General features: G+C 63.8%; 3 protein-coding genes and 1 non-coding gene across 11 annotated transcripts; 2 read left to right on the top strand and 2 right to left on the bottom strand.

Annotated features, from left to right (window-relative positions):
- Positions 1-2,355: 2,355 nt before the first annotated feature.
- On the bottom strand, positions 2,356-4,560 carry RPLP2 (ribosomal protein lateral stalk subunit P2). Of its 2 annotated transcripts, none has more exons than XM_053924745.2 (5): positions 4,310-4,560; positions 3,992-4,115; positions 3,464-3,512; positions 2,575-2,673; positions 2,356-2,464 (listed from the first exon to the last, which is right to left on the bottom strand). In XM_053924745.2, the coding sequence occupies exons 2-5, from the start codon at positions 4,112-4,114 to the stop codon at positions 2,391-2,393; spliced, it is 345 nt and encodes a 114-aa protein (XP_053780720.1). In that variant the 5' UTR covers position 4,115; positions 4,310-4,560; the 3' UTR covers positions 2,356-2,390. The 2 variants fall into 2 exon arrangements, with proteins under 2 accessions (XP_053780720.1, XP_053780719.1); XM_053924744.2 differs by having other exon boundaries at positions 2,356-2,467; positions 4,310-4,469.
- Positions 3,306-3,435, bottom strand: LOC112317489 (small nucleolar RNA SNORA52). The gene has a single exon (XR_002976119.2). It is a non-coding gene; the product is annotated as a small nucleolar RNA SNORA52 (small nucleolar RNA).
- A 2,739-nt stretch (positions 4,561-7,299) lies between the features above and the next one.
- On the top strand, positions 7,300-13,012 carry PIDD1 (p53-induced death domain protein 1). Of its 7 annotated transcripts, none has more exons than XM_045183221.3 (16): positions 7,300-7,408; positions 7,863-8,414; positions 8,825-9,238; positions 9,598-9,807; positions 9,895-9,949; positions 10,112-10,313; positions 10,391-10,516; positions 10,626-10,805; positions 10,885-11,032; positions 11,147-11,282; positions 11,371-11,521; positions 11,599-11,722; positions 11,794-11,912; positions 11,986-12,099; positions 12,174-12,373; positions 12,612-13,012. In XM_045183221.3, exons 2-16 carry the CDS (start codon positions 8,123-8,125, stop codon positions 12,868-12,870), a joined length of 2,730 nt encoding a protein of 909 aa, XP_045039156.2. In that variant the 5' UTR covers positions 7,300-7,408; positions 7,863-8,122; the 3' UTR covers positions 12,871-13,012. The 7 variants fall into 7 exon arrangements, with proteins under 7 accessions (XP_045039156.2, XP_024429923.2, XP_045039158.2 ...); XM_024574155.4 differs by having other exon boundaries at positions 7,309-7,408; positions 7,860-8,414; XM_045183223.3 differs by having other exon boundaries at positions 7,318-7,528.
- A 2,244-nt stretch (positions 13,013-15,256) lies between these two features.
- On the top strand, positions 15,257-20,704 carry SLC25A22 (solute carrier family 25 member 22). The gene is made up of 10 exons (XM_053924743.2): positions 15,257-15,388; positions 16,320-16,462; positions 16,546-16,671; positions 16,863-16,918; positions 17,722-17,812; positions 18,362-18,480; positions 18,595-18,769; positions 18,866-19,020; positions 19,119-19,194; positions 19,264-20,704. The coding sequence occupies exons 2-10, from the start codon at positions 16,443-16,445 to the stop codon at positions 19,415-19,417; spliced, it is 972 nt and encodes a 323-aa protein (XP_053780718.1). The 5' UTR covers positions 15,257-15,388; positions 16,320-16,442; the 3' UTR covers positions 19,418-20,704.
- The last annotated feature ends 31 nt before the right edge of the window (positions 20,705-20,735 follow it).

Genomic DNA, 20,735 nt, shown 5'->3' with positions numbered 1-20,735 from the left:
ATCCAGGGCCAGCTGCAAATCACAATCTAAAGAGCTAACACCAGCTCCGCGGACCATACCTGAAGTCGGCGCCCCAGCCCAGCCCCTCGCACCTGGGTACTAACCTGAGTTCTACCTGCGTCCTACTCGGGCTTCTCAGGTTGTGCTATTTGGGTATGACTCAAGACTCTGCCCCACCCCTGCTAATTGCCCCAGCAGGTGGAGTACTGGGTTATGTTATGCTCCACCCCTGTTCCGCATTCTTCCGTACTGTGTGTGGAGCAGGCCTAGCCTGGTTGAGGTCCAGCGCCATCCATGCACCTCACGCTGGGGCTCGTCTGTTAGGGCCTAGGGGAGGCCACGTGTGCCTGTCTCCTGAGTAGTCCCTCCCCGAGTGGTGCCTCAGCTCGGGGCCCAAACCAGGGCCAGGCCCCCGCCCCAGCCCCAAAGTCAGAGCAGGGCCTCCCCAGGACGTGGCTATCGGGGGTCACGCTGTTTCAAGGTGCCCACCCATATTAAGCACAGGGCAGAGCAGTGACCAGTCAACCCAGCCCCATACCTACTGGGGGAGGGGGGCAGATGTTTCAAAATGAGGAAAGGGGGTGACAGGGTGTGTGGGTGTAGTTAACACAGGAAGGGCACAGGGCCCCCCACCCACGCTGCCACACACCACGTGCAAACACCCAGGGTGGAGGGACAGAGGGGAATGGGCTTGGGTGCTGGGATGTGGGGAAGCAGGGTGTCTTATTGAATGAATGAATCAATCTAATTCACAAAGACTTGTTCTCTTTGCACGGCTCCCCTCCCCGCCCCATGCCTTGGAAGCAGGTACAGTGCAGAGGGTGTCACCCCATCAGGATAGTCTGGGCTCCTGGTAACAGAGTCCTTGGGGATGCTGCTGGAGGCAGTGGGAGTGAGGAGGTGGCAAAGGATGTGGCACAGTGGGGATGGGGCAGAGCCCCAAAGGCAGCCTGCAAAGTCCAGGGGTCCACCAGGGTAAGCAAGAAGGAGCTGGGCAGTGCAGGCTCAGCCAGGGACTGAAGGAGGCCCTCCTCCAAGGAGAGGCTGGGTCCTGGCCCTGCCTGCTTTCCTGGGACAACAGGGCTTTGGTGGGGGATGGCACCATCCCAGAGCAGCAAGGCCTCTGCCCTCATTTCCACACAGGGTTGAACTGTTTTGAGTACACGTCCCTCCCTCCAGGCCCCCGGGACCATCAGCTCTGGATCCAGGAACAGGGTGGCCTTTCCTAGAACCCTGGTTGGGGTGGGAGGAACCCCTGGCACCTGGTTTGTGAGGGCTGTGCCAGGCGGGTTCACCCCTGTCCCCCACAGTGTCCTCTGGCCCACATAGGGCCCTTCTCTTCAAGGTCTCAGGGTAGCCTTGGGAGCTCTGCCCTAGGCACTGGGTCCACTTCTCTGTGCGGCCTCCCACCCCAGCCTGGGGCAGAGGACCCCCACCCCACAAACTTGTCCCCTCACAGCACATGCCACTACGGCCTGTGCAGGGATCCTAGCGTCCTGGGACCCCCTGTCCCACCTACCCAGGAGCATGGCCTCTACTCCCCCCCACGCCGGCAAAGTCTAGGTCTCACCCTAGGTACGCTTGCTCCTCTGCCTTCCTTCCCTCACCCCCCCAAAGCTCACTTCTCCCCTGGGGCCTCTCCCACCCCTCTTGCGTTCTACCCATTACTTCCCCCCAGAGCTGCAGCAAACAGGGGGAGGCCCTTCACACACAAGGCGTACCCACTCCGGCCCAATGATGAACCAGATCCTCCAGATGGGGCAGTCGAGTGACTGCTGGGGTGACCTGGTGTTGGTGGGCAAAGAGAAGGCCTCCACCCCGGGCCACACTCCAGGCCAGAGCCCACCCTGAAAAGACTCAGTGAGCACACCTACCCACAAACCCTCCTCAGAGTGGCAGAGACCACCCACTAATCATAGCTTTGGTTGGTTTGAAAGACAGGGAGAGACAGAGAAATGCCGATTTGTTCCACACATCTATGCTTTCACTCGTAGAGTCTTGTGTGCACCGTGGAGGGGAATCAAACTCACAACCTTGGTGTATCCGGAAGAACCTCTACCTGACTGACCTACCCATCGTTTCCGAAGGTTTCCTGGGTGTCCCCTGCAGGCGACATTCCCTGAGACCCACAGGAGCCAGGACAGTACCCAAGAAGGGGGCCTGTGTCCCTCCCTGAGCCTGCTCAAGGCTGCCCAACACCCAAGACCCGCAGGAAGCACACCCCACCCTAGGTGCTCTTCACACCAGGCGCCTTCCTTGTGAGGCACCCCAAACCAGCCCTCTGCCCCCTGGGAGCCCCGTACCTGCCCCGCACAGAGGCCAGGCTCTGACGCACACTCGGAGGCCCTCGAGAGGTACATAAAAAGGGTTTTATTTGCGGGGACAGGACTCTAATCAAACAAGCCGAAGCCCATATCATCATCCGACTCCTCTGACTCCTCCTTCTTCTCGTCCTTCTTCTCCTCTGCTGTGGGGAAGGCCGTGGTGGGTGAGGGAGGCCCTCAGGGAAGGCCAGGCCAGGCTCCCCAACACCCCAGCGCACCCACAGCAACAGCTGCCTGAGCCTCCACTTACCTGCAGCTGGGGCAGAGCCAGCAGCAGGAGCTGCAGACCCCGGGGCCGCGGAGACAGCTACAGCCGCACCAGCGGGGACACTGGCCAGCTTCCCAATACCTGTGACACCAGGGAAGGAAGGTAAGACCAGAGTAGCCACTCGGCCTAAAGGCTCCTTAAGAGAAGTGAAGAGACGGTCTGCCCAGTGAACAAACTGGGGCCCGTCACGAAGGGCCAGTGCTGGGTCGAGGGGTGCTGTTCCCTCAGACAGGAGGCTCTGCCACATCCCTCCCCCACAACCTCAGATCCGGGAATTGGGCTTCTAGGAACTGATCTGATCACAAGAAGCTGGGCGCTGGGCCATAGCCCCCACCCTGGGGTTAAGCTGGACAAACATGTTTATAACCAGGCAGGGACCTAGTCTGCTGTCCCAGTGTCAGACGCTTATTCCCAGCACCGAGCTCAAAGTTGCTGGCTGACCTGGCCTGGCCTGTCCCTGGCCTGCCATGTGCCCAGGGACACGAACAGTTGCCCCAACAGCTCCACTTCCAAAAATGTCCCATCCACCGCAGCCTGATGTCACCACAAAACAATGTGCTCAGTGGAAGGAGCAGGAGCCTGTGGTTACTCTGGCCCCCGGCGCCCCTTACAGAGCACATGGCAAGCCTTGTTTACAAAGGCCCGGTTCCCCTACCACGGGGCAGGGCAGCCAGGCCTGGGGAGCGCGGGCGCCCCCTAGAGCCCCTCCCTCCGAGTGTCTGGAAGCGCCCGCTTGTGAGCCCACTTCTGTGCTCACTTCTCCGGGTGCGGCTCCTAGGGTGCTCTGGTCCACAAGCGAAGCCTGGCAGGCCACTGCTGACCGGCAGGGATTAGGATGGACCGAGAAAACCAGACCCCCGCCCCATCTCACCCTGAGCGATGACATCTTCGATGTTCTTTCCGTTCAGCTCACTGATGACCTACGGTGAAAAGCCGCGACCAGCAGTTACGAAGTCCCTCCTGAGCTTCACCTTCTGGAGGCGGGGCACCCCGCGACCAGCACGTGCACACTAGCTGCCGCCCACACGTGGGTTCTCAGAGCTGAGCTACCAGCGGACCCCACAACACCTAGATTTATACCCACTGCGTGTCAAACTAACATTTTAAGTTAAGTGGGGTGAAAACGAATGGCTTTAAAACAGACCTCCCTCTTCACCGTTCTTAGTCAAAGACAATTAACTGAATTAACTTAAACTTCACGAGATTGCCTTGAACTTCTAAGAACATCATGCTGGCCGGGCTTTGCCCCACACGCGTTTTTGCTTCCTTGAGGCTGTATTAAGGCCCCCAAAAGGCACGGCCCCCCCAAAGCCACTTTCCCAGAGAACACTCGTGCGAGTAGGAGTGGAGCCCCGTAGTGCCGAGTAGCCGGTGGGTCGGAGCCCGGCGGGGCACGTACCTTGTTGAGCCGATCGTCGTCCGCCTCGATGCCCACGCTGTCCAGGATTTTCTTGATGTCCTTGGCGCTGGGGGAAGAATTGCCCCCGAGGGCGGCCAGGAGATAGGAGGCAACGTAGCGCATCCTGAGAGAACACGACCGTGGCGTGACCCGGAAGCTTCGGGCCCACACCCCGGCCCGGGCGCTGCCGCAGCACGCGGACTGGCCCGTGGGTCCCCACCGAGGCCCACCGAGACCCACCCCGCGCCCTGCTCCGCGCCCCGCCAGTCCCCGAAAGCCCCCGCCCGGCCTGCGGCCTGGACGGGCCTCCCCACTCACTCGGCGGCGGCAAAGAGGCCTCACGCGTGCGACCGCGGCGGCGTCAGGAAAGGAAAGGAAAGCGCCGGTGCGGGGGGCGGGGGTAATCCGCTACCCAGAAGCCTCCGGGGCCAATGCGCCGCGCCCCGTGATGGCGCCTCGAAGTGACGTCATGACGAGCTCGGTCAATGAGGATCAGGGAGAAGCCTTCGTCCCGTCCAGGCACTCAGCCGCCCCAGCAAAGGCGAAGGGCAGTTCCAGGGCCGCCTTCTTATACAGTGTGGGACGAATGTCCCCCCAAACCCCCGGGGCGGCAGAACGAAACGGGGCGCGCGCCCGAGTGGATTGTTTCTCCAGGGGATCCTGAATGCCTCGCGGGGAACGGGGGTGGGGGGGTAGCTCCAAATTCCCAACATGCAGTGCGGCCGCCACGTCCGGGACCTATCCTTTTGGAAAGCGGCCGAGGCAGCTGGCAAACTACAAATCCCATGGCGCACAGCTTCCGGAAGTGCAAGTGTGCTGCCTCCTGCGGAGGTTGCGCATAGGCACCATTGAGGCTGCGCAGACTTGGCCGCTGTGCTTCTGGGGATGGTGGTTCCTCGCGACAAGGACAGAGGCCTGTCCGGCGTGGGGTCGGCAGCGCTCTGGCCCAGACCGACCCAGTGAGGTGGACAAGTCGCTCCTCGCACTCATGCCGCGGAACCGAGCTACCTGGGCCCAGTGGCTGCTCCTGTGCGGTGCGCTGTGTCGGCTCGAAACTGACCTCAGTGTGCATGCAGACATCACGTCATTCATTCACTCCTCCGTGTCAGGGACCCTGCTGCGCGCCTGTGTCCTGAGAGGGAGCAGACCCGGCCCTGCTTTCGTGCAACTTAAGTTCTAGTGCGACGACACGCAAAGTAAATACACGAGGATGTCCCTGGCCGAGATGGACACCTAAGGGATGAGATAGTGACTTTGAGCTGAAAGATGGGAAGGAGCCGGCCTTGCTAAAATCCGGGGCGAGCCCCAGGCCAAGGGCTGAGTGGCAAAGGACCGACGCAGCAGCCAGCCCCTAACAGCAAAGCGTGCCCTCGCGGGTGGTGCGTCCAGCGCTGGTGTGTTACTGGAACCACGCTGTCGCCACCTTTGTCCCCACTTTATAGATGAGGCCAGGACGGAAAGGTTTTCTTGCTCAAAGTCTCAAAGCCGACAAGGTTGGCACTTCATTGCAGTCAGTAGGGAAGTGGTTTGATGTGATTGACTTCTGTAAGTAGAAAATAATACATAAAGTTTACCATTTAAAGCAGGGGTGTCAAACTCATTTTCACCGGGGGCCACATCAGCCTCACGGTTGCCTTCAAAGGGCCGAAATAATTTTAGGATTAAGGAGTTGAAATTACATTCGGCCCTTTGAAGGCACAAGGCTGATGTGGCCCCCCACCCGGTGAAAGTGAGTTCGATGCCCCTGATTTAACAATACAATTCAGTGGTGTTTAGCACATTCTCATTGTTGTACAACCCTCACCACTATCATCTCCTGAACTTTTTTCATCTTCCCAAACTGCATTCTATTCAATAGTAACCCCGCTCCCCCTCCCCAGCTCCTGGGGCTCATCATTTTGCTCTCTGTCTGTATGAATTTGACTCCTCTAGGGACCTCGTGTGAGTGGTCATTCTGCATTTGTCCCTCTGCCTTTAAGACATGTACAATCTGTATTGCACTTTTCCCATGACCATTTCCTTGTGCCCACTCCATGTCTGTCTTCTTTCATTCAGCAGAATGTCTTCAAGATTCATGCACATTGTAGCACGCGTCAAAATTTCTTTCCTTTGTTTAAAAAAACTATTTATTTATTTTTTAGACAGAGGGGAAGGGAGGGAGAAAGAGGGAGAGAAACATCAATATGTGGTTGCCTCTTGCGTGCCCCACACTGGGGACCTGACCCACAACCCAGGCCTCTGCCCTGACTGGGCATCTCTCTGACGGCTAGTGATGCTGAGCACCCTTTCATAGGTCTTTTGGCCCTCTGTGTGTCCTCCTTGGAGAAGCGTGTATTCAGGTCCTTTGCCCATTTTTTAATTGAATTGTTTGACTTCCTGGTGTTGAGGTGTATGAGTTCTTTATATATTTTGGAGATCAGACCTTATCCAATGTATCATTGGCAAATATGTTCCCCCATACAGTTGGTTCCCTTTTCATTTTGATGATATAGTAATATCCTTCCTTTTTTAAGGCTGCATATTCCTTTTCTGGCAGCTCTGGGGAAACTGAATGGGCGGGTGGGAGTCAGTGAGAATGGCAGGAACTGCTCGCACATCCTGGTGCTGGGGATGGTGGTAACTGGAGAGGTGGAGGAAAGAGGGTGCACACGATATGACTTCTGTCTCTACAGACCACCTACTCTTGAGTGAAAGGGGGGTGGAGCACAGATGGGGAGGCTCTCTGGTGTGTCTCAGTCCCAGCATCAGCTGCGTGACCTTGGGCAAACTCATCTCTTGGAGCCCCCTCTTCCTCTGGTGAGATGAGAACCCAGGTGGGAGGAGGCAGCACTCAGGAAGGCCTCCTGCTTGCTGGGGCGCCCGGTCCATGAAGTGGGATCGTTGGAGCTGGGGTCCAGTCCCTACAGGGCTGCAGAGCACACCACTGGTCTGGCAGGGGAAGGACTCTCAGAGCTCTGGCTTCTGGCAAGGGGTGGCCGTTAGACAGCAGATGCGGTCCGTCCCCAAAGCCCCCGAGATTGCACCAGCTCATTGACACACGGGCCTGGGACGCACAGCCCCAGAGCAGAGCAAGCCTGGGGCCCATACCTCGGAAAGGGCGGGAATCGCGGCGCCCAAAGCGGGCTTCCCTGCGGGGCAGGCTGGACGGCACAGCCCTACGCGGGCTCAGGAGGCTGGGGCAGCTGGGCGGTTGGCGAAACAGATGGACTGGCGTCCGCGTCTCCAGGGTTGCAAACCGGTCGCGGGAAAGCGCGTTGGGGCGGGATCCTGAGGCCCAGACCCGGGGACCCCAGGGGCGGAGCCGGAGGGGGCGGTGCCGGGAGTCCCAGCGCGCCCGGAAACGCGCCAGCGGCAGGCCGGGCGCGCAGAGCGCACCGAGCGGGCAATGGGTCCCTCGCCAGCCCTGTGGGAGCATAGGTACTCTCGGTGGGGCCGGCGGGGTTGAGGGAGTGTGGTGTGCGCTCTGCAGGCCGGAACGGGCGCTGAGGCCGCCTGAGCCCCGAACGCGCTGTGCGCCGCTCTCCGCTGCCGACCGAGGTGTGAAGCGGCCGCGGTGGGAAGAGCCCTCCACCGAGTGCCAGGAAGTGGGGTGCACAGGCTCGGCCCCAGGTGCCCTCTCTCACGTCCACTTCTCTGACATACTTGGGCACTATCACCCATTGCCTGGGACACTGCCCCCACGTTATGAGAGTCCTTTAGGGACCTCCTATCAAAGCAGTTGAGTGTGAAGGTGGGAGGTGGGGCTGGACTCAGGACTCTTTCCCTGGGGGGTGGGGGGACAGTAAGGACGACCTGCCAGCTCTGGAGTCCCTTGTTCAAATTTCCAAAATGAGGATGCGGAACCTCCCACCTCCCTCCTTCTCCCCAGCAGGTCCCCCGTCTCCTGCTGCCCTCCCTGCCCTGGAGGCCCCATTCTGCAGCCCCACGTCATCTGTGATCTGACCAGCCCAAGCGCTGGGATCTAAGGGCCAGCTGGCCCGGCCCAGGGGCGCCCCCTAGGCGGGTCCCAGTCATCCAGCCCCACTCCTTGCCCTCTCCGCACGCAGACAGTGCAGCCTCCCTGGGCCCTGCCTGAGCAGGCCTGCCTGGCAGGCTGGGACATGCCTGGCCCCCAAGGCCTGCCAGTGGGCGATGGCTGCAGTGGAGGAGGAGCTGGAGCCGCAGGTGGCTGCTGCAGGAGATGCGGCAGACGTTGTGGATTCGGATCCTGGGGCTCCCCTTCTGCTGGCCGGGAACTGGCTGAGCTTGGACCTGCACCCTTGGGGCTGCCGCAGGCTGCTGCACCTGTGTGCCCAGCAGACCCCTCAGCTGCGAGAGGTGGAGTTCCTGCAGCTGAGTGGCCACGAAGACCCTCGGCTGCTGGAGGCCACCCTGGCTCGGGTGCCAGAGAGCCTGCCGCACCTCCGGTCCCTGATCATCAAAGGTGAGCCCCACCTAGTCCCAGCCCTGTCCCACCTCCATCTCCAGCTGCTGCCTCTGCTTCTTGTCCTCAAAGGCCAACCCCAGTCCCACCCCATCACTGTTCTCCATGCAGCCGAACCCAGCCCTCTTCCCGCAGCGTGGTGTTGGCTGAGTTCCTGGGCCCTGAAGCTGCCCAGTGGGGTCTTGCAGCAGACTCCAGTGTGCACGCTTTTCCCGGGGTGGGGTGGGGTGCTGACTGTCCACCAAGATGAGCCTTCAGTCTGGGTCCCTGCCTCTCTCCATCTGCCGGCCCCGGTCAGGCAGACCTGGGGCTCTGGGCCTCCCTGCATGCAGCTCCTTCCCTGCGTTCCTGGCAGGCAGGGCCACGCTGGGACCTGGGGCTGAGGGCCACATTGCCTCCCACCTTCCCAGGTGGGCAACACTGGGACGCACAGGGCACCTGCGTCCGGGGCTCTCTGACCACACTACCCGCCAGCCTGAGTGGCCTGGCTTGCCTGGCCCACCTGGATCTGAGCTTTAACAGCCTGGAAATGCTGCCGGCCTGCGTCCTGCAGATGAGTGGCCTGGACTCCCTGCTGCTCTCTCACAATCGTCTCTCAGAGCTGCCTGCGGCACTGGGGGCCCTCTCTGCCCTCACCTTCTTTTCTGCCACCCACAACCGCCTACCAACGCTGCCCCCGGCGCTGGGAGCCCTGTATGCCCTGCAGCGCCTCGATCTCTCTGAGAACCTCCTGGACTCTCTGCCCTCGGAGATCAGAAGCCTGCGCAGCCTCGAGGAGCTCAATCTGGCCTCCAACCGGCTGCAGAGCCTCCCAGCCTCCCTTGGTGAGCACCAGTCATGTCCTCCTCCTCGGCTCCCGGCAACTGCCGGGAGTGCCCCGCAGCCACTGCCCGGCCTCCACTCACATGGGCCCCTCTCATCCTCCACCGGGCCCCTGCCCACACGGGTTTGGCCTGCCTTTGAGCCTCCACTCCTCCCGGGCAGCCCTTCTTTGCCCCCATTGCCCTGGCCTTTGAGGCTCCCTACTCAGGCGCACCTGGCTCTCTGAGTGCAGCCATGGGGCAGCGATTGAAAGGGCTTCTTGGGAGGCTCCAGCATGAGTGTCCCAGCCTAGCCTGGTGCTCCGGGGTGGCGGTGGCCCTGAGTGGTCCTCTGCTGGCCCTAAGCTGGCACCTGCCCACAGCGGAGCTGCGTTCCTTGCGGTTCCTTGTCCTGCACAGCAACCTCCTGGCCTCGGTGCCTGCTGGCCTGGCCCACCTCCCGCTACTTGCCCGGCTGGACCTGAGGGACAACCAGCTCCGGGAAGTGCCCCCAGAGCTGCTAGACGCCCCCTTTGTGCGCCTGCAGGGGAACCCCCTGGGCGAGCCCCTGCCAGACCCCTGCAGTCCCCCAGGTAGGCTGTTGCTGGGGGGCGGGGTACAGGCCACAGTCCAGACACAGAAACTTACACCCTGCTGACAACTCGCCTGTCCTTCCACAGGGTCACCCGTGGCCCCGGAAATGCCCAGGCTGTTCCTGACATCAGATTTCGACAGGTGTGGGGTGGGAGAGGGGTGAGGCTGGAGGAGCCAAGGGACACCTGTCCATGCCAGACACCTTGCCCATGCTCGGGGGCCTTCTGCAGTCCCCAGGGGTGCCAGGTGCAGACACACAGGTCCCTCTGTGTCTGATCTGACGCCTGCCCTGTCCTCACTCAGCTTCCCTGTGACCCCGCACGGCTGCTCTGTGACCCTGGCCTGTGGTGTCCGCCTGCAGTTCCCGGCTGGGGCCACCGCTCGCTCTGTCACCATCCGCTATCGCCTGTGGCTGCCGGAGCCGCGCCTCGTCCCCCTGGGTCCCCATGACTCCCTGCTCAGTGGTGTCCTGGAGCTGCAGCCCCACGGGGTGGCCTTCCAGCAGGCACGGCCAGAGTGGGTCAGGGTAGGTGCAGAGGACCCCCGTCCAGGCCTGGAGCTGACCCCACCCTCGCCCCACAGGAGGTGGGCCTGTGGCTGCTGTTTGTGCCCCCGAGGTCCCGGCGCTGCCGGGAGGTGGTGGTGAGGACCCGGAGCGAGGACAGTTGGAGTGACCTGGAGACCCACCTGGAAGAAGAAACCCCAAAGGTGAGGGCCCTTCAGGCCCCTGGGGCAGTGGTTCTGCGTGGACCCTGGGCCCCTGCTTGGGGCTCTGTCCTGACTCTGACTGCCCTCTGACCCCACCCACCATGCCCAGAGGCTCTGGGCCCACTGCCAGGTACCCCACTTCTCGTGGTTCCTCGTGGTTTCCCGCCCCATGTCCAATGCCTGCCTGGTGCCACCAGAGGGGACGTTGCTGTGGTCCTCAGGGCATCCTGGGGTCAAGGTCACATTCCCTCCTGGAGCCACGGAGGAGCCTCGCCACGTCTGCATGCAGGTACAGACCAGACAGCGAGCAGGGGTGGCAGGTGGTGCCTCAGAGCATAGGTGAGCGTTCAGGTGGCCTGTCCGCCCAGGTGGTGCGAACAGTGGGCCGAGAGCTGCAGGCCCTGCTGCAGGAGCCCGAGGCAGCCGCGAGTCCCCTGCTGTGCCTCTCCCAGAGCAGCCCCTCCAGCTTCCTCCGGCCAGTCACTGTGCAGCTCCCTCTGCCCCCTGGTGTCACAGGTGAGAGGCACCCAGGCAGCTTACCTGGGCGTGTGGCTGTGGGTGAGGGGCAGTGCTCAGAGGCGGAGTCCCTGTGGAGGGACCTCAGCCTGTGGCCCCCTCCCTCCCGCCCAGGCCTGTGTCTGGACCGCACCCGCCTGCACCTGCTCTACCGGGCCCCGCCATCGGCCACCTGGGATGACATCACGGCTCAGGTGGCGCTGGAGCTCACCCACCTGTACGCTCGCTTCCAGGTCACACACTTCTCCTGGTCAGTGTCCCTCCGGCTTCCTCTGCCCCTCCTTGACACCCCCCGCCCCCACTCCGTGTGCTGCCCCACCTGACCCCAGCCCTCCCAGGTACTGGCTCTGGTACACCACCAAGACCTGTGTGGGGGGCCTGGCACAGAAGGCCTGGCAGCGGCTGCGGCTGCACCGCGTGAACCTCATCGCGCTGCAGAGGCGCCGGGACCCCGAGCAGGTCCTGCTGCAGTGCCTGCCCCGCAACAAGGTGGGGCTGGAGGGCTGGGAGGGCTGAGTGCGGGGGATGGCTAGGCCTTGGGCTCTGAGCTGGCAGGTGCCCCCCAGGTGGACGCCACCCTGCGGCGGCTGCTGGAGCGGTACCAGGGCCCCGAGCCCTCGGACACAGTGGAGATGTTTGAAGGCGAGAAATTCTTTGCCGCCTTTGAGAGAGGCATCGACGTGGATGCCGGTATGGCCCTGCCCCTGGGGGGGGCCCTGGGGTCTGCCCCTGACCCCAGCTGAGCCCACCCCCGTCCCCAGACCGCCCGGACTGCGTGCAGGGCAGAATGTGCTTCGTGTTCTACTCTCACCTGAAGAACGTGAAGGAGGTGTATGTGACCACCACCCTGGACCGGCAGGCTCAGGCCGTGAGGGGCCAGGTGGGCTGACAGGGCAGGGCCCTCAGGCTGCCTGGGCGGGGGCCAGGGCACTGAGCCCGTCTCGTTCGCCCAGGTGTCCTTCTATCGGGGGGCCGTGCCCGAGGAGGTGCCTGAGGAGGCCGAGGCAGCCCGGCTGAGGAAGGGCGCAGACGCCCTGTGGATGGCCACTCTGCCCATCAAGCTGCCGGTGAGGCCCAGGGCAGGCGGATGGGGGGGTTGGGCAGCAGAGGCCCAGGCTCACTGCGCCTACCCTTCCCACAGAGACTGCGGAGGTCTGAGGGCCCCGGGCCGGGGGCTGGCCTCTCCCTCGCACCTCTGAACCTGGGTGATGCAGAGACTGGCTTCTTGACCCAGAGCAACCTGCTGAACCTGGCCGGGCGCCTGGGCCCTGACTGGCCAGCTGTGGCCCTGCACCTGGGCCTGCCCTACCAGGAGCTGCAGCGCATCCGACATGAGTTCCGGTGGGTTCCTCTGAGCCTCCTGCTCAGGCCTGGGCCCCTGCTGCCCAGAGGGCCCTAGTGGAGGCTGGCTGAAGTTCCCTCGGGGCAGGTGGGGCAGGGCGAACAGGCAGGAAAGGGATGGTCTGGCCACACCTGGCCCAGGGAGCAAGAAACCAGCCCTGGGAGGGTGAGCCAGCGCCTGAGTGTGGCGGGTGGTCCTGGGCTGGGCCTCTGGGTCACGGAGCCCCCTTCTTCCCAGGCACGACCTGGATGGGCAGATCCGTCACATGCTTTTCTCCTGGGCTGAGCGCCAAGCTGGGCAGCCAGGGGCCGTGGGGCTCCTGGTGCAGGCCCTGGAGCAGAGTGACCGGCGGGATGTGGCTGAAGAGGTGCGGGCGATCTTGGAGCTTGGCCGCCACAAGTATCAGGATGGCATCCGTCGCACAAGCCTGGCCCCCAGGGACCTTGCCCCACCTGGGCCTTGCGCCCCACAGACCCCGGAGTCTGCCCAGGCCTAGACAGACCCTGCCGGCCAGGCGAGGGGCTGGCTGCACCTGTGTGCTGGCTGGTGCTCAAAGGCCCCCACTTTCAAGCCCTCCCCGTGTGTGGGGACAATGACCTGCGTGTAACAAACATGACCCCATTCTGGCTGCTGTATCAGAGCTGTTTTGCTTGTTGGGCGGAGCTCAGAGGCCCGGCCCCTTCAGGGAGAGCTCTTGCGCACAGGCCTCCCGTGCACCCTGCTCCTGCCCCCTCGCGTGTGCCCAGCACCTCCTATTGGTCCTGGTTTTTCGTGAGGGAGAGGCGCCCCAGCTACAAAGTAACATCTGTAGCACCTTGGATACAAAGTCATGTGTGTGCGCCGCTGTGTATCTGCCTTGTTGGCTGGCACATCCCGTCCCCTCAGAGCACTCTGAGCCTAATTGCCTCTTCCGTAGGACTCCCTGGTCCACGCGCCGCCGGCCACCTGCTGGCCCAACGGGGCTTATCCCCCGGTCCCTGCCCACGCAGAGGGGCACCTGGGGAAGACTGAGGGGTGGGCCAGGGCGCGGGCTATTGCGGCCTGTGGCCCAAGCAGAAGCAGTGGCTGCGGCAGCCGGGAGGGGGAGCCGGAGCCCATGTGCTGCCGCGGGCCAGGGGCGGAGCGCGCACGGCGGCGCGGACGCACTTTGGCAGCCGGGCGGGCGCGCGGCGTCCGGAGGCGAGCGCGGCGGCAGCGTCGGAGCGGTGAGTGCCCAGCGGCCGCCCCCTTGCCCTGAGCGGATCCCAGTGCCTCTGGCTGCTAGGCAAGGGGCACCGAAGCGGCCCGGGTAGATGACAGCTGCCCAGACAAGGTGGCTCTGGTGGGGTCCCAGCAGGCGATGCTCGGATCTGCTGCCGCCCGGATGGGGGAGGCCGCGCACGGCCCCGGCAGTGACGGGCGCGCTCCCCACGCACACGTGTCCCCACGGGGTGATTGCACCACCGGGCACGGAGGCCAGGCGGGGGCGCCGGGGTGGGGGGTGGCACACGTGGGAGTCTGCCAGATGTGTGTGGACACGTGCGTGGCTGGAGTCGCCATCGCCTGGCGAGGGACAGCATGGCTGTTTGGGGCCGGTTCGGACCTGTCCACCAGGTCAGAGGGTGAGCCCCCCCCCCCCCCCCCCGCTCCGGGCGGGTGGAGCCCGCGGCCCCAAAAGCGCCTCAGGACGGAAAGCGGAAAGACAGGTGGAGATGGAAGGGGGCCATCTGACCTTCTTGGGGGTCGGGGAGCTCAAGGCTTCACTTGTGGGAGATTTTACTTCGGGGATCTGGAAACGGAAGAATGGTCCGCAGCTTGCTTGCCAGTCCTTTATCTGGCCCGGGAGACAGAGGGGTGACCAGTCAGCGTCGCCGGCCCTGTTCCTGGCTGGGGCTTCCATGGCAACGTGGGGCGCAGGGCAGGGCCCTCCACAGATGCCTCTATAAGCATGAGCGGGAGCGGGAACCCCCGAGTGCGGACCGCAAAAGGGGGTTCCCGGTCCAGGGAACCATCTCCAGTCGTCCCAGACAGAGCCCCTCACTACTACTCTTCCTGCCCACCCTGCAGCCTGAGACACGGGACCCCCAGACTGTCTTCTCAGGCTTGGGATCTGCGGGCCTCTGGACCTGCCTCTCCCCACCTTAGGTGGTCTCTCTGACTTCCGGGACCCCCATCACTGGGTGTCCTGACCCCAGACAGGAGGTGGGGTCAGGGGCCCCCAGGAGAGAGGGTTCACTGGGCCCCCAGCAGGCAGGGTGAGGCCTGGGAGCTTCACACCTGAGGGTCTGGGGCAGCAGAGAGAGCTGCCCATGGCCAGCCTGCCCCTGGGGGTGGGGGGGTGCAGTGGGGGGCTTGGCAGGGCATCGGGCCCTGGGAGTACCTGTTCCGTGACCTCTGGACCTGCCAGGTGAGCAGGCCTGTGTGTGGCAGCCAGTGGCCCCGGAGACCTAGCTGCTCCTTCCCAGCCTTTCCAGCACACAGGGGTGTCTTTCTGTGCTCCAGTGCCAAGTCTCCCTGAAATGCACCTCCCCAGCAACCACATAGGTCCCACAGTCATGCGTGGGCCCCAGACCCCCTCCCCGCACTCATTCCCCAGCAGATGCCCCGGAGGCCTGAGCACAGATGGCCCCACCCTCGGGGAGCCAGGGCTCTAGCTGCAGACAGGAGCCCACAGGGGCAGGCGTCCCAGCGGGCACAGGGCTGGCTAAGCAGAGCTAGCCTGCCGTAGACCCACTGCCCCTCGGGCGGGCGGAGGGGCCAGGAGGCCTGGCCCTGCCTCCCAGAAGCTGTCACGCCCATTGTCACCCAGGCTGTGCTCCAGCTCAGGCTCCAGCAGCTCCAGGGAGCCTCAGTTACGCCCGCCCTGTGTGAAAGAGAAAGTCCCTCCCCCCCATCCCACCCTCCCCGCCGGGAGACCAATCGGTGCAGCTGGCACCGCCCTCAGCCACTAGATCTTCTCTGAGCCGGAGGCTGCGGCCTCAGAGATTCAGTGAGAGGGTTCTGCACCTCCAGGGAACAGACGGCCAGAGCCTCCGGTGAGCAGAGGGGGCAACCGGATGGGGCAGCTGAGCGCAGGCGGGGACGGTGTGGGGGTGGAGGGTGTGCTGGGTGCTCCGGGGCCAGCCTGACCTGGGAGAGCTGAGGTGAAGGTCACTGGTGCTGAGAGGGACCCTGGGGTGAACCAGCCGGCTGACTGGGTGGCAGCTCTGTGGACTCTGGGTGGCCCCCACAGCTCAGTATTTTTGGCTGTGCCCCCCCCCCATGAGCGGCCCCTTGGGTTGGCTGTGGCTTGTGAGCCCTGCCCCCAGTGAGAGGGGTCCTTTCTGCCGCCAGCTTAGAGCGGATGGTGGGGACGAACCAGAGGAGCTCGGAGGGTGAGCCAGCCTCCTCCCGGCCACCTCTCCCCTTTGCCCCACATACCCCTGAAGCTTCCGGGGGTTGTGGCCAGTGGGGTCTTGTGTGTGTCCGTCTGGGAATGAAATTCCTGGGAGGGGTGCAGAGGGGGATGGGGCAGCTCTGTGTGGGGGTGAGCAGGGTGCTTCTCCTGGGGAAGGGGTGTCTCGGGGTCCAGCGTGCAGGGGCCTCTGCTCAAGGTTGGGTGGTCACTGCAGCCCAGTCCTGGGTCGAGGTCACTGACCTAGCTGGCAGACTGTCCCCTTCCTTCCAGCCCCTGCCCACCCCAGCCCCGCGCCTGGCCCTTTAAAGATGGCACTCTGTGTGCACGTGAGCGTGAGTGTGAGCAGGGTGCTGGGAGGACACCGCCGTGGGGGCCCTTGAGGGGACTCTGCGTGGCCGGCACCTCCCCCAAAGCTGCATCCCCTGGACATGCTGATGCTCTGGCCTGGGTGGTGGGCAGGCACGTAGTGTCCCTCACGAGATTTAGGGGAGCTTAGGGGGGGCTTATTCCTATACCGAGCCTGAATGGTCCACCCACCCTTGCTGATTCCAGTCCCCTCTTCCTTCTAGGACAGAAGCTGCTTTTGAAATTCCCAGCAAGTGGTGGACCACCCTCCCCACCCTGTCCCACCCTCCTCCTCCACCTGCACCAGCTGGCCTCCACTGCCCTCTGGCCTGGGTGCGCCCAGCTCCATGGCTGACAAGCAGATCAGGTCAGAGTGGCCCCACCCTGCCCTTGCCCCTTGCCCTGCGGCCAAGGAGTCCGGAGGTGCTGACACTCCCTCCGCCCACACAGTCTGCCAGCCAAGCTCATCAATGGTGGCATCGCGGGACTGATTGGGGTCACCTGCGTGTTCCCCATCGACCTGGCCAAGACGAGGCTGCAGAACCAGCAGAATGGCCAGCGCATGTACAGCAGCATGTGAGTGTGCCTGGCGGGCAGGGGACACAGAGCATGTGATGTGGGGGCAAGTGGGGGTGGGATAGGCTCAGACCTCTGAGCTCTGCTCCTGTGCCCCCCCTTAACAAAAGTGACTGAAGGAGGGCAGGCCTTGGGGCGCTCCTACCTGGGGCAGGGCTGGTGCCCCTGCCTCACCCCGTCCTGTGTCGTAGGTCCGACTGCCTTGTCAAGACCATCCGCTCAGAGGGTTACTTCGGCATGTACCGCGGTGAGGCTCTGGACCGGCGGCCTGGTAGCCCCTCCCATCAAAGTGGCTGGGGGGCAGGTGGGAAGGTGGGGCAGGGACGCAGGCCTGGGCTTGGTTGTGGACATGCCCCTGCACAGGGGCCGTCAGCTAGCCCAGGCCTGGGTGCTGGAGCTGGGGGAGGGGGGTGACAGGGTGGGATCTTTGAGGAGTGGCGGTCCTCAGCACTCCACCCTTCCTGGGCATCCCCGCATCCCTCACTTGCTGCCAGCACCCAGGGCGGCAGGACACTGGGCCCCTCCCACAGGGGCTGCAGCCTCCTCCCCTGCGTTCTGGGACAGGCAGGACCCCATCTGTGCCAGGAGACTGGGAGGGGGCGGGGCACAGCGGGAAGCTGCTTAGACGGTCCCCAAGCCTGGATTTGCCCAGATGCTGCGCAGCCCTGATCCCTGACTGCCAAGAGGGGCTTGCCTCCCCTGCGCGCCCCCCCCCCACAGCTTGGCCCACCCAGCTAGACATAGCCTTGTACACTGGTGCCCTCTCACCCAGTGCCCCCGCCATTGTGAACCCCTTCCGTCCCCCGGGGGAGGGTCCCTCTGGGGGCCCACCTGGGAGACCCACTCGGGGAGGGTGAGCAGAGTGCCTGGAAGCAGCGGTGCCCCTGTCCCCGCCTGGGCCCCGCCCCGCCTGGCACCAATGTGGGTGAGAGGGCAGGAGCAGTGGCCAAGGATTGGCTGGGTAGAGCCGTGCCCGCTGGGAAGCCAGTGCTGGCTGAGAGCCTCCCCATCGCTGATCTGCCCGGGCCCCTCCCACTGCGTGCCCCACAGGAGCCGCCGTGAACCTGACCCTTGTCACTCCAGAGAAGGCCATCAAGCTGGCAGCCAACGACTTCTTCCGATATCAGCTCTCCAAGGACGGGTGAGGGGCTTGGCCCTGGCTGCTTGTAAGGGGGAGGGGTCTGCGCCTCCAGACCAAGGACAAAGGCTCTGCTCCCCCCGCCCTCCCCGCCCCTCACCTTGACCTTGCAGGGCCTCCCTTTCCAGCTGCTGCTCCTCTTCCTCTTCTGTCCCCATCCTTGTCCTCTGTCCTTCCTGCACTGCACCCCCCCCCGCCCCCCCGTCGTCCTTGGCCCTGGGCTGCCCCTCGCAGGCTGTGGTTGGCAGCACTGACTAGCTTCCCTCTGTCACCAGAGGGTGGGGCTGAAAGGGTAACCCCTTGGGGCACATGAGCCCCCCCCCAGCTTCTCTATTTGTCTTTGTTTGAGTGTGGCCCTGCTGTCCTCCCCGGTCCTGCTGTGTAGCCACCTGTCTGTCCGCTTGCTGCCCTTGCTTGAGGGCCTGTTGGGGTGTCCGAAGCTGGAGAGGGCTGTACCCCTACAGGACTGCCTCTGCCCCCACTGCTCCCACCCCCACCCCCAGGCGCTTCCCGGGCAGCGCGGGCCTCTGACTCCCACTTCCTCTGCCACAGGCAGAAGCTGACCCTGTTTAAGGAGATGCTGGCGGGCTGCGGGGCTGGCACCTGCCAGGTGATCGTGACCACTCCCATGGAGATGCTGAAGATCCAGCTTCAGGACGCAGGCCGCATCGGTGAGGGGATGGTGGGGTACAGCACCGGGGCGGGGTGGAGTGGCCTGGCCCTGTCCCCTGCCCCTACCTTGCACTTGGAGGGAGACACAGCAGGCCTGTTCCCTTTCTCCCCAGCCGCCCAGAAAAAGATATTGGCTGCCCAGGCTCAGTTCTCAACACAGGGGGGCGCCCAGCCCTCAGTGGAGGCCTCAGCCTCCCCCCGGCCCACAGCCACCCAGCTTACCCGTGACCTGCTCCGGACCCATGGCATTGCCGGTCTCTACAAGGGCCTGGGGGCCACCCTGCTCAGGTGGGGGGGTCGGGGAGAGAAGGGGGAGGGAGGAGGGAGGAAGGAGGCCTGCCCATCCACACCTCCCGGTCACCACCGCCCCCACCCCCCCAACAGGGACGTCCCCTTCTCCATCGTCTACTTCCCCCTCTTTGCCAACCTGAACCAGCTGGGCCAGCCGGCCTCCGGGGAGAAGTCCCCTTTCTACGTGTCCTTCCTGGCAGGCTGCGTGGCTGGGAGCGCAGCCGCCGTGGCTGTCAACCCCTGTGATGGTCAGTGGGCCAGACAGGGCCTCAAGCTGGGTGTGGGGGCTTCAGGGGTGGGGGCGGAGGTGTGCAGCCCCCCGTGCTGACCTCATGCCTCCCTGCAGTTGTGAAGACACGGCTCCAGTCACTGCAGCGCGGGGTCCACGAAGACACCTACTCGGGGTTCCTGGACTGCGCCAGGTGGGCGAGGGCCCTCGGAGGTGGGGTGCAGGGGAGGCAGCACCAGCTCTGACCCCTGCTTTTCCACAGGAAGATACTGCGGAATGAGGGTCCCTCGGCCTTCCTGAAGGGGGCCTACTGCCGCGCCCTGGTCATCGCCCCGCTGTTCGGTATTGCGCAGGTGGTCTACTTCCTGGGCATCGCGGAGACCCTGCTGGAGCTGCTGCAGCGCCCGCAGCCCTGAGCCGGGGCCCCCTGGGCCCACACTGAGCAGGACCAGAGTGGGGCTGAGGCTGGACCAACTGCTCAGGACCGAGCCAGGGGAAGTCTCCCCTGCTCCTCCCACACAGATGGGGGAGGCGGAGGAGGGTGCAGGCCCCCCCCCCCCCACTGACCCGAGGGGCCTGCCTGCACAACCACTGGGATCAATGTGTCATTTACCTGGAAACCACAGAAATCTACATTCCTGGAGCCAGCCCACCCCAGCTCCAGCCCGGCCTGCACACCCCAGGGACAGAGCTGGTCTCTGAGCTGGGGCTCCCAGGTGTGGGCTGGGCAGGATGGGCCCTCCCCTCCAGGCTGCTGACCTGTCCCCAGGTGCGGCCCCTTGTCTACAAGGGGGACCCTGCACAAACCTATTTATTAACTTGCTGAGCACAAGTGGCTCTGTCCGTCCAGCCTCCCCGCTGCTGCTCCTCTTGCCTTGGCCCACCTTGCAGGAGAGTCGGGGTCTCCTGCCCCCCATCTTGAGCCAGGAATCCCAGACTGACTCCCAGGGAACCCCCACCCCAGGCTGGGGGCTCAGAGCGTCTGCAGTGCAAGTGCTGTGTGGAGCTGGCTGTGGCCTTCAGCTGGCCGGGCTGCTCTGATAGGGGGCGGGGGCTGCTGCGCTTCCTTCCCACGTGTCCAGGCAGCCTCTGTGTGTGTGTGTGTGTGTGTGTGTGTGTGTGTGTGTGTTAGAGAGAGCCAGCGCACGTGTGCACGCTAGGCTCCCCACTGACCCCGTCCAGAAATTTGCTCCTCCAGTCTGGCTCCTCTCCTGAGGCCTGCACCCCAGGTCTGACATTAGTTAGGGGGAAGGGCAAGCATCAAGACCCCTATGGAGCCTGGGGCCACCTACTCTGCCTGCAGGGGTGCAGGGCTAGGAGCCACCCCTTCAGGGTCCACCCCACTCTGGACCTCTAAACAGAGGCCCTGACCACACTCCGCCCTCCGGATCTCCAGGTCCATCCGTGTGAACCGAGGCAGGCTCCAGCCGCCCTGCCACCCCCCCGTCACGTGATCGTGTTGGTGACTGGTCCTGACGTGCTGGTGCTGTGTCCCCGTCCCAGGCTTCCCTGAGGAGGCCCCATGCCAGCGACACTACCTGGGGCTAAGACCTAGCCCCCGCTCACGGTTGTCCCCATCACATCTGTACCCTGGAAGCTGCTGCTGCTGCTTACAGATTTATATTTTTTTCCTTTGGAGGAGTTTGAAGAAGTGACTTTTTGTGACTTGTCGTGTAAGAAGATAAATAAATATTCTAAGTAGATGCCTGCTCTCTGAGACTCCGTTAGGGGCCT

The sequence above is a fragment of the Desmodus rotundus genome, chromosome 5 (genome assembly GCF_022682495.2).
Source record: "Desmodus rotundus isolate HL8 chromosome 5, HLdesRot8A.1, whole genome shotgun sequence".
Lineage (NCBI taxonomy): Eukaryota > Metazoa > Chordata > Mammalia > Chiroptera > Phyllostomidae > Desmodus > Desmodus rotundus.
This window is presented reverse-complemented; position numbering and strand designations above follow the sequence as displayed.